General features: G+C 35.6%; 1 protein-coding gene across 3 annotated transcripts in view; it reads left to right on the top strand.

The window, feature by feature from the left end:
* Positions 1-12,610, top strand: part of vps54 (VPS54 subunit of GARP complex) — a 136,196-nt gene that overhangs the window by 28,447 nt on the left and 95,139 nt on the right. For all 3 annotated transcript variants that reach the window (XM_069931701.1, XM_069931698.1, XM_069931699.1), the window contains exons 5-6: positions 6,003-6,037; positions 7,310-7,450. In XM_069931701.1, coding sequence (XP_069787802.1) covers positions 6,003-6,037; positions 7,310-7,450 — 176 coding nt within the window. The remainder of the gene's footprint in view (positions 1-6,002; positions 6,038-7,309; positions 7,451-12,610) is intronic.

Raw genomic sequence — 12,610 nt, 5'->3', positions numbered from 1 at the left:
CTTTCACTAATGGTCCCTTATATAATGCTTTAATCCAATTAATATACTTCTCCGGTAAACTGAATTTTTGCAATACTTTGAACAAATAATTCCATTCTACTCTGTCGAAGGCCTTCTCTGCGTCTAAAGCAACTGCTACTGTAGGTGCTTTATTTCCTTCTACTGCATGAATTAAGTTAATAAATTTACAAATATTGTCTGTTGTGCGTCTTTATTTGATAAATCCAATTTGGTCTAAATTTACCATTTTCGGTACCTGTTCTGCTAATCTGTTTGCTAATAGTTTAGCTATTATCTTATAATCTGTGTTTAGCAAAGATATTGGTCTATATGACGCTGGTGAGAGTGGATCTTTCCCTTGTTTTAGTATTACTGTAATTATTGATGTTTTACATGAATCTGGTAAGTTTTGTGTCTCATCAATCTGGTTGATTACATCCAGGAGGGGCGGTATTAATAAGTCTTTAAATGTTTTGTAGAATTCTATTGGAAATCCATCCTCTCCTGGTGTCTTATTATTTGGTAATTTTTTTATTATCTCTTGTATTTCTACTGTTCCAAATGGTTCTGTTAATTTATTTTGTTCCTCTATTTGTAGTTTTGGTAGTTCAATTTTAGTCAAAAATTCATCTATTTTCCCTTCTTTCCCTTCGTTTTCAGTTCGGTATAATTGTTCATAGAATTCTCTAAAGTTTTCCTTAATTTCTTTTGGATTATATGTAATTTGTTTGTCTTTTTTCCTTGTTGCCAATACCATTTTCTTAGTTTGCTCTGTCTTAAGCTGCCATGCTAGGATTTTGTGCGTTTTTTTACCTAGTTCATAATATTTCTGTTTTGTCTTCATTATATTCTTCTCTACCTTATATGTTTGTAATGTTTCATATTTTATTTTTTTATCCGCCAATTCTCTTCTTTTAGTTGTATCTTCCTTCATTGCTAATTTTTTTTCTATGTTTACTATTTCCCTTTCCAACTGCTCTGTTTCCTGATTATAGTCCTTCTTCATCTTGGTTACATAACTTATTATTTGCCCTCTAATGAATGCTTTCATTGCGTCCCATAGTATAAACTTATCTTCCACTGATTCCGTATTTACTTCAAAATACATTTTTAATTGTTTTTCAATAAATTCTCTAAAATCCTGTCTTTTAAGTAGCATGGGGTTTAATCTCCATCTATACATTCTTGGAGGGATGTCCTCTAGCTTTACTGACAGTATTAAGGGTGAATGGTCCGATAGCATTCTCGCTTTATATTCTGTTTTTCTTACTCTATCCTGCATACTAGCTGATAACAAAAATAGGTCTATTCTTGAGTATGTTTTATGTCTAGCCGAGTAGTATGAGTATTCCTTTTCTTTTGGGTTTTGTTTCCTCCATATATCCAAAAGTTTCATTTCTTGCATTGATTTAATTATAAATTTGGTTACTTTGTTCTTCCTGTTAATTTTTTTCCCCGTTTTATCCATATTTGGATCCAAATTCAGGTTGAAATCCCCTCCTATTAGTATGTTCCCTTGCGTATTAGCTACCTTCAAAAAGATATCTTGCATAAATTTTTGATCTTCTTCGTTAGGTGAATATATATTAAGTAGATTCCAAAACTCCGAATATATCTGACATTTTATCATAACATATCTCCCTGCTGGATCTATTATTTCCTCTTCTATTTTAAATGGCACATTTTTGCTAATTAGTATAGCCACTCCTCTTGCTTTTGAATTAAACGATGCTGCTGTTACATGTCCTACCCAATCTCTCTTTAATTTCTTGTGCTCCAATTCAGTTAAGTGTGTTTCTTGGACAAATGCTATATCAATTTTTTTCCTTTTTCAGTACATTTTGTAGTTTCTTCCTTTTAATTTGGTTATGTATTCCATTAATATTTAAAGTCATATAGTTCAGCGTAGCCATTTTATATTTTGTTTATCTTCTCTTTCCGTTTTTCCATCATTACCTTTCCTCCTTTTCCATTTCTGTTTTCTTATTTTCAACTCTTTATAAGACAACATTCCTACAACATCCAACATTTTCCTTATTCTCCTATTTCTATCTTCTTTATCCCCAATCTCCCCTTCCCCTCCTGAGTTGTCCTTTATCCCTTGTCGGACAACCACATCTCCCCTCTCCATTTGGATTTGCGAATCCACTCGCAAGCGTCAACTGATTTTGCAGTGACCGCTATTTCCCCCCACCCAGCCCCCCCCAGAAAAGATTTCACTTTTCATATGTCACAAAGGTCACTCTTTTAATTCCCTCCTTATTCTCTCTATTCCATTACCTTCCCTTATTAATTCTTGTCTATTCTATCTATATTTTCCTCTAAGTACAGATACATTCACGTATGCACATTGTCTCTATTCACTCTTATACCTCTTTACCCGCATACATATCAATCGTGATCATTTTTACTCTCATTACCCGTCTTCATCCCTCAGTCTATTTTTGTCTTTACCCACATACATATCAATCTTGATCATTTTTACTCTCATTACCCGTCTTCATCCCTCAGTCTATTTTTGTAATTGTTCTGCAAATTTTCGTGCTTCTTCTGGATCCGAGAATAGTCTGTTTTGTTGTCCTGGAATAAATATTTTCAATACCGCTGGATGCTTTAGTATAAATTTATACCCTTTCTTCCATAAAATCGCCTTTGCTGTATTGAACTCTTTTCTCTTCTTTAGGAGTTCAAAACTTATATCTGGATAAATGAAGATTTTTTGCCCTTTATACTCCAGTGGTTTGTTGCCCTCTCTTACTTTTTCCATTGTCTTCTCCAGTACCTTTTCTCTTGTAGTATATCTTAGGAATTTTACTACAATAGATCTTGGTTTTTGTTGTGGTTGTGGTTTAGAGGCCAATGCTCTATGTGCCCTTTCTATTTCCATTTCTTGCTGTAGTTCTGGACATCCTAGGGTCTTAGGGATCCACTCTTTTATAAACTCCCTCATATTCTTGCCTTCTTCGTCTTCCTTAAGGCCCACTATCTTTATGTTATTTCTTCTGTTATAATTTTCCATTATATCTATTTTTTGAGCTAGTAGTTCTTGTGTCTCTTTAGTTTTTTTATTAGATTCCTCCAATTTCTTTTTTAAGTCTTCTACCTCCATTTCTGCTGCTACTACCCACTCTTCCATCTTGTCCATTTTCTTTCCCATTTCTGTTAAGGTCATATCTATTTTATTCATTTTCTCTTCTGTGTTGTTTATTCTTTTTCTTAAATCATTAAATTCCTGTGTTTGCCATTCTTTAAATGACTTCATGTATCCTTTAATAAGAGAAAGTGCCTCCTTTATCTTGCCTTTCTTTTCTTCTTCTATTTCACTGTACTCTTCCTCTTCCTCTTCTTCTTCCTCTGGGTTGGCCATCTGTTGTTTCTTTGTTGCCCTTTCCTTCTCTTCTTTCTTGTTTCTATTGTCTTCTGTGGTCTCTTCTTGCTGCAGGTGTTCTGCAGCTGTTGTTGCCGGCTGTGGAGATCGACTCCCTAGCTGGTCCCCCCTCCCGTCGGTGTGTTTTTTTTCATGCGCGGTCGCGCACTTTTACTCGGCTCAGCGAGCCATTTTTGTAGTCCATTATTTACCGATCTGAGGGAGCGGGTTTCTCTCTCCACAGCGGGCCTCTTCGAACAGGTAAGGCCTTCACTTTCTTCCTCCGTTGTCTTCTCTTCCTCTCTTCTTACCGTTGCTTTCGATTTTTCTTTTTTTGTCGCCATCTTCTTTCCACCTTTATACTCACTTTTCTTTAACTTTTATTTCTGTGCCTTTGTATTTTCTCTTGTTTTTCCCGACTTTTCTGGAGAGGGCTGGAGTTCACCGTCCGGCCACTACTCCATCACGTGACTCCTCTGGAACAGACAGTCTTGAAGGAGATGTGATTTTATAAAGTTTACAGTCTTTATGACCATTGAAAGCGTCATTTAAATGTCCTTCTAAGTTTTTAGCCACTAAGTGCTCCCTATGAACAGTAAACTAAAGATTTTTCTGGGATGTGATAAACCCTCTGTTTTGACCAACCATTGAAGCAGCATTATCAGTTGCAAAGGTAACTATGTTCTCAAATGGAATACTATTCTCATTCATGTAATTCTTCTTCAAAATAGTTAAGTTAGTCCCTTAGTATCTGTTTTAATCCTTCTGGCAAACAACATCTCTTCCATCAGCCTGTTTCCATTTCAGAATCTGGCATCAATCATGAGAAGAGTGTTGTTCTCTTGCAGAGTGGATTTGTCCAATCGTAAAGAGAATTTCTTGGACTGTAATGAAATGCCTAATTGTTTTTCAATAACCCTTGCCATCTCATCAATTTTTCTAGAAACAGTGGAATTACTCAAAGGAATTGACTGAGTAGTGTATTTGGCATTTAATGACGTCAGATATTATTCTGGACACTGAAGGCAAAATAAATGACCAGCAACATTATGAACATTTCCACTTTTAGCAGTCAATTCACTTGTATGATGAAAGAAGTCCCTTTTCTAATTTCTATGATGCTTCAATAATCATCTGTTTGAGCATTGGCCTCCTCACGAAATTATCTCAAAGGGTTTTGAAGTAAATCAAGGGTTTGTCTTTCTTTAGATATGATCTCTAAATGTTATTTTAGCTTGCTTGGCCTCATGCTTTTGTTTGAAAATATGTTTAATCAAATCAATCACATGGATAGAGAAGGGTTTTGCTGAGATGTAATTTAACCATACAATAACTGAATACTGCCGAGGAACTCGTGGGTAAAATTATTTCTGTAAGTAACAAAAATGAGCGCAAAAATGAATGCAAAACGAAAACATTTCTTACAAGGGTTAGCTCAAAAATCTGCTTACATTTTATGAAAAATAATGAACAGTACATACCTTATTCAATAAAAACTACCAGAAGGAGACATATGAAGCCACACTTTTCAGCCTGCACGCTTATTTCCGTAATTGCAGGCAATAGAACAAAAGAGGAAAACTATGTCGATTGCCAAAGCTGGTTCCATGTCAGTCAAATACAATTATATTGAAATAAGGAACGCTCTGAAAACATTATTAATTTTCCGCATTTATCTAGGTCATTCTAAGCTGTCTCCAAATGCCTCCAACCTTGAAAGATACTTAGCAACAATTCAGCAAAGCCTAGTAACAAAATCCTTTCCTTCCTCAAAAATGTTTAATCAATTTAGTTTCCATGTTTTCCCCCCACCCCACCCCAATACATCTTGGATTCCCCTTATTCAGGATTTTAGTCCCTGCCCCCCTTTTCAAAGTACTGCGGCCCGTGTTGAGAATGGCTAATTTTGACAATGGTTCAGGGAATAAGAGGTGATTGGAGATTATAATATTCTAGATGTAGCACCAACACTTCATACTGTTGCATGTTGCATCTCATGGTCTGTTTGAAATGGTGGAACAAATTTATTTTTTGCAAATCCTTTGTGCCCTTGCCAAAAGATAGATGTCTCAATTATTTATTTTACAGTTCATTAGTTGGAATATTGTTTTGCATTTTAAAAAAAATTGTTTGTCTGAAAATGGACTAATTGTACTGATCATTGTTTTGGAACTGCCTGTTTCAAACCACATGTACAAATAAATCCTAGATGTGCATAGTCCTATTTTGTACCAAGGGTGCGTTGGTTTATCTGCTATTCTACACTGTTACTAGACTCCACATGCAGCCCACTGGCAGAAACCCATCCTGCTGCGATTCATGTAGTGTACGATCAGAGACTTTACCCATTTCCATTGTTTTTTTTGACCAGGAGTTTAGGAGAAGAAAAATGTTTTTTTTTTCTTAATGCTCAATTTTTAGTTTTTTTTACATCTTTAAAAATAATTTAAAACAATGTTAATAATTTTTAAAATCTCCTGAATATTAGTCATACACCTCTGCCATGCTTGCTGGCTATCTCCATGGTTTGGAGGGTCAGCTCAATCAGCCCTCTGCAGGGTACAGATACTGTGGGTTCGGGCCAGATCCAATGTTGCACTGCCATTTTAATGAAGTTACATTCATATCTTTGCAGACAAATCAAGAACGGACTTGGAACAAGTTCCTAAGGTAAGGTTCGCTATTCTTTTCATATCATCTATTTTATTGACATTCAGAAACTGCTGTGTTCATTACATATCAAGATCAGGCTAAAGCAGAATCCTATATATTATGCAAGCAGGGAATATTGTTAAATTGCAAATTCAAGTTTAAAAAAAAACATTTTTTTCTGCAGTTCCTTTAAAGCCAGCAGGTACTTCCTATTTGTAGCTCTCTAGAAACAATGGTAGCAGGAGTGGAGTCTGAAAGAATCAGCTGCAATAGTCGTATAATGTTTGGAAGAATTGATGGAAACCATAATCAGACATAGATGTGGACCAACTTAATATTGTCAATGCATTGATTGAGACAATATCTTTTTTAAGGTTGTCACAACTTTTCACATTGTAGGCATATTACTTGATTTAAATGACTGACAATTATACCACAAACCCACCATGCTGCTGATCTATCAATTAAAGGTAAAGGATAAAAGTTCCATTATTGTCATGTAACACATTTAGAATGTAACATACATGAGCTTTAACTTTTGTCTACTGTAAGGCAAACAGAGAGTCGCCACTTTGTCTAGCACCCCCTTATAGAAACCTATAGCACCTGGTGTTCCTGGGCTAGTGGTTCTAACCTTTTTCTTTCCACTCACGTACCACTTTAAGTAATCTGTATGTTGTAAGTGCTCTGTGATTCGTAAGGGATTGCTTAAGGTGGTATGTGAGTGGGAAGGGAAGGTTGAGAATCACTGTTCTAGACACATTTGTTTCTGAAATATTTTGTTTAAAACAGGGTGGTTTTCAAACTCTTTCTTTCCACCCACATATCACCTTAAGCAATCTCTCACTAATCACAGGACCTATGGCATAGGGAATACTTAAAGTGGTATGTGAGTGGAAAGAAAAAGGTTGAGAACCTCTGTGGACCAAGGTGGTCACCCTTCCAAATACTGACCAGTCCTGAGCCTGCTTAGCTTCCGAGACCAGACGGATATTAGGTTATGTTAAATTAACAGATTAATTAAAAGATACAATTAACAGGATAATTAAAAGGTACAATTGAATGTCTATTAGTGATTTGTGTTTTGAAGTGTCAACAATTCACAATGGAAACAGTACTGGATGCTAGTACATTTTGGTGTTTGGAGTGATTTAACTTCAGACCTTGTGTTATTTAATAACATCTGATCAATAATTACAGTGACCTTTAGATTTATTATTTTTTATTTAAATAGAAACTATTAAACCAAACAATATTGAAAATTGTTTATTTTTATTTGTGAACTTACAGATATTCCTGAAGTCAGATTTTGCTCTTGAAGATCCTCTAACGTTTTCAACTGTCTTACCCTGGTCACATTTTGGTGGTCAACATGAAACTGGTGTAAAACGGGCTCGTGATGGGGCATCTTCCAGGTTATTGCAAGAAAAGGTACAAGAAGTAATAAGTTGTGATCCTTGAACAAGTTCCTGTTTTTTCTTGCTCTCTTTGGAGATACAAGAGACTGCATCAGTCAAACTTTGCAGTCATGTAAGGTAATATGTGTAATTGAAAGTTCATCGCTTTTGGTTCTTTTTCATGGACAATTCTAGAAGCTGGCATTTATTGACTATCTCTAATTGCCTCTGAAGAGGCAAAGAAGAGTCGAACAGATTCATGGATATACCAGTGTATGTAGGCCAGCTCAGACCAAGTAATAATGTCTGATTCCTTTCCTGAAGTTCAACAATGAACCAGATAACAGGCACCCCTAAGCATGAGTTATATAAATCAAAACAAAGATGGGATATTAATATTGATGATAAGACCTGGTCCGATTTGTGAGAAGATTGCATGACTAATATAATTAATGTAAGATATAGGCTGGTGCAATATAACTTCTTGCATCAGCTATATCTTGTCCCGCAGAGGTTGCATAAATTAAATTCTAATATATGCAATATATGTTTTAGATGCAGAGAACAAACAGGTACCTTTTTACATTCCATTTGGTCATGCTCTAAACCGAAATCCTTTTGGGAAAATTTAAGCATTTTATTAAATCAAATTATTAATGATTACAAATGATTGTCACAAAGTCCAGAATTGTTTCTCCTAGGAAATATTGTGGACATAAGACATAAAATGAGGCTGTCTAAGTACCAATTATAATTTCTTAAAATTGCATTGGCGATGGCCAGGAAATATATTGTGGTTACCTGGAAGTCTGATTCCCTTCTGGACATAGCCCGATGGAATGCAGAAATGCATAGTTATGTTCGCCTGGAGAAAATTACTTGTAATTTAAGTAATATGTTTTTACAGGTATGGCAGCCATAATTGCACATTCTATTTTTGAATTTTCTATCCCTTTTTTTCCCCATATTTGAGATCCAGGTAAGAAGAAGAGTTGGATCTTCTGAATTGGATTCCAGATCCTGACAGTTCTTCTTTCTTCTATCTTTTTCTTCATTCTATTTTCTTATTCACGTTCTCTGTCTGCTTTTTCCTTTCTAATTTCTGTTTTTTTTTTTATCAATGGGTTTTGTTTGGGGGGGAGAGGAGAGATGGGGTTGTTTTGAAATTTGGACAACCTGTATGATTCCTTTTCATTTATTTTATGTATTTGTGATTTTTAATTCTTGATTCTTGCTTGACCACAAATTTCAAATAAAATATTCAAAAAATACAATGAACCAGATAGGTTTTCCAATAATCATGAAACTTTCATTTTGTTTCCCTCTTCTCCGATGCAACCTGCCATGCTGAGTGCTGTGATAGAACATTTGTATTTATATATAGGAAAGTTTTATAGGGGGGCTGCAGAGTGCTTTCCAAGCCTAGTAATGAGGGTTGAGTTGATGAATACAGGAAATCCTTCCCATATATGCAGGTTCTACAAACCTTCCATTGAGTGATTTAATTATTTTGAGTTATGGTGCTATCTCACTCAGCAAATTAATCCAAATCCCTTAAAGATCAGACGCATAGAAAAATTGCATTTATCTCGGGCCATTTATCTGCAAAGATCTATTCTTGGAACTCCTAAAATGCAGTTCCTGCCAAGTTTAAAATTCATGATTTAGTATTAGGTTCATTTGAATCTGTGGATCCATCAAGGTAATGTCTGTTGGCTTAAAATCAGAGAAAACCCAAAATGGATTGGATAAAACACAAAAATCTGCAGACACAGTGGTTGAAGTTGCTGGAGAAAGTCAGCAGGTCAAATAATGTACTTTATGTAGCAAAGGTAAAGATACATAACCAGTGTTTCAAGTTTGAGCCCCTCTTCAAGGTATGAAAAAATGTAGACAGGCACCTGAACATAATGGTGGGGGGGAGGCTGTTGGGAGGAGCACAGTCCCAAAGGCAGAAAGTAATAGATGGATAAGGGAGGGAGGGCACATCAGCAAGCAGGGAGAGGAGGGAAGGGGAGAGAGCTGGAGGAAAGGAAAGGGAAGGGAATGAGAATGGAGGCAGGAGAGCAGAAACTAGAGAAGTTGATGTTAATGCCATCCGGTTGGAGAGTGGCTCGATGGGCCAATTGGCCTACTCCAGCACCTATTGTCTATTGTCATAAAATCAAGTGCTGCTCCTCCAATTTATGGGTGGTCTTGGTGGGACAATATGTGAGGCCATGGACAGACATGTTAGCATTGGAGTGGGGTGTGGAATCGAAGTGGATGGCCACTGGGAGATCCCTGTCCCTGATGTGGACAGAGTAAAGGTGCAATGACTTGTTTTACCAGAGGCTAATAAAATGCTCAGTATTTGGTTGCTTTGTTTATTATTTTTCTTTTAATTTATTTTTTACCTGGACATTGCTAGCAAGGCCAGTATTTATTGCATATGTCTAATTGGTAATGGGAAAGTGATTTTGAGCTATCACCTTGAACCTCTGCAGAAAGGTCTTCCCTGATGCTGGCTATGGAGTTCTAGATTTCTGATCTTTTCACAACGAAATACAGATGATAAACTGGATGGTATGTGGCTTAGGACTGAGCCTAATGCACCATCACCTTTTTCCTTTTAAACTGAGTTTGTGTTTTCAGTGGTGACATTAGAAGTAGCTTAGACAAGCTATACTGGCCTTTCATGGATGGTATATACTGCAGCTGTTATGCACTAGTGATTCGGGAATATATGATTAAGGTTGTGGAATGGGTGCCAGTCATGCTGGCCTCTTTGTCCTGGATTGTGTTAAGGTTTTTGAATTTTGGGACTCCATTTATTTACATAAGTGGGAGAGTTTTCCATTATCTGATTTTTTTTTTGTTGCAGATTCACAAAAATAATAGGCATTGAACTCAACAATGGTAATGGCACTGAATGTCAAGGATGGGCAGAGATGACATTTTATGGCATTTGGTCATTGAAGGTTTGGATATTTGAATATCTGAGCCTTTATTGACCTCTTCAAAGGGCTGTTTCAATTATTTTCAAGATTTTTCCCTGAAAATAAAAATGTATGACTGGACATATTAACAGATGAAATTAGTGTCTTTGATCAGGCCCTCTGTAGTCACCTAATGGTACCCTCTTATCAGCAGTTACTAAGTATGTCATTGTTTATTTTTTTTAATCAGTGGATGGTGCTGGTGAGGAAAGGGTACCATTTGAAGTTTGACCTAGATTGAGAATAACAAATAGCTGGGCATATTTATTGGCATTGAAACAGTGGGATTTGCAATTTACAGATGTAAATAAGATGATAAATGGCAAGGAGATGATAAATTGTAGAGGGGCTTTGGAATGAGGGGTGGGTTTGGGTGGTTTGGCCTGACTGAGTAGGAGGAAGAATAGATGGAGGATAAAAGGTTGTCTTTAATACAGAAAAACCCCTGGTATCCGGCATCTATGGGAAATGATAGATAAGTGTATTTTCTGGTTGCTTGAGACTTACTCCTACGATGCCTAACTAATACACCTACATTAAGAGTTAACAGTTTTGGACTAGATTAGAATTAGATAAAATAGGGGAAAAGATACCTGAACACATATTATATAAATGGGATGAAAAATTGGTACAACGTAGAAGTTCTCCAGTATTACATCATCTACTCAATATTTGGAAAAATATTCATGTAGAAAGGAATAAAACAAATGATCAATTACCAAAACTAATATTGACGCAAAATAAGTTACTCCCTTTTACAATAGATAACCTTTCCTTTAGAGAATGGGAGAAAAAAGGAATCAAAAGAATAGAAAATTGTTTTTCAGGAAATAGATTATTATCCTTTGAACAAATGAAAGATAAATACAATATAACTCAAGATTCAGTGCTGGCATATTACCAATTGAGATCGTACTTGAAGGACAAATTAGGAAGCAGTCTGAGTTTACCAGAGGGAAGTAACTTTGAATATGTGATTACAGATACAATGATAATCAGAAGATTTATAACAAATATGTATATTAAACTGCAAGAAAAGGAGAATGAGGAAACAAATGGTAAAACTAAACAAAAATGGGAACAAGATTTAAATATAAAGATAAAAAAGGAAACATGGGAGAAGTTATGTTCTGGAACGATGAGAAATACAATAAATACGAGGTTACGTATGATACAATATAACTGGATACACAGGCTATACATTACACCTCAAAAGTTAAATAAATGGGACCCAACAGTATCTGATAGATGTTTTCGATGTAAAAAAGAAATGGGAACAACAATTCATGCAATCTGGACATGTGAGAAAGTAGAAAAATTTTGGGAAGATCTAAACCAAATATTAAATAAAATTACAGAAAACAATATACCAAAAAATCCAGAGATCTTCCTCCTAAGTAACATAAAAAACAAAGAATTTGGAATTGATTTGGATGGTGCACAAAAAAGATTTGTAAAGATAGCTCTAGCCGTAGCAAAAAAATGTATTATGTCAACCTGGAAATTGGAAGATAATTTGAAAATACAACAATGGTATATAGAAATGAATAAATGTATTCCATTAGAAAAAATAACATATAGTTTAAGAAATAATATTGAAATATTTGAACAAATATGGGAGCCTTACATGAAACACAATAGAGAAAACCTACCGGGGACATTCACTACCTAAATTAACGAAAGGAGAAGGAAATGAAAAGAATTGACTCAGTGGAATTTCTTGTTTATTTTTATTGAATGACAACATTGTTTGACTGGTTTAATGTATCCTAGATTTTGTACTTTAAATGGACGGGAGGGGGGAGGTAGGGAGGGTGGGATGGGAGGAGGGAGGGGGGGGGAGAAAATGGCACTGTATATATTTGAAAAGGAAAAAGTATGTATCATGGTCAATGTGGTTTATGGTGTGAAAAATAAACAATTTAAAAAAAAGAGTTAACAGTTTAAAAGACAAAAATAGTATACTATACTTACACTGAACAAACTTCACTTGCTTGAATATATAAACCTTAAATCATTTTACTTTATTTTCGGACATATTCTTTGAAAACATTTACTGCATCTGCAGGTTCCTCCCCGTCCACGGAGTCACCCGAAAGTCTAATAATAACATTATAGATAATTAACCCCCCTTCCCCCAAGTTTACAGGTAAAGCTTCTGACTCCTTGCTAAGCAGGGATAAGGAGACACTTTAAGAGAGGCATCCCAACAGCGA

The sequence above is a fragment of the Narcine bancroftii genome, chromosome 4 (genome assembly GCF_036971445.1).
Source record: "Narcine bancroftii isolate sNarBan1 chromosome 4, sNarBan1.hap1, whole genome shotgun sequence".
NCBI lineage: Eukaryota > Metazoa > Chordata > Chondrichthyes > Torpediniformes > Narcinidae > Narcine > Narcine bancroftii.
This window is presented reverse-complemented; position numbering and strand designations above follow the sequence as displayed.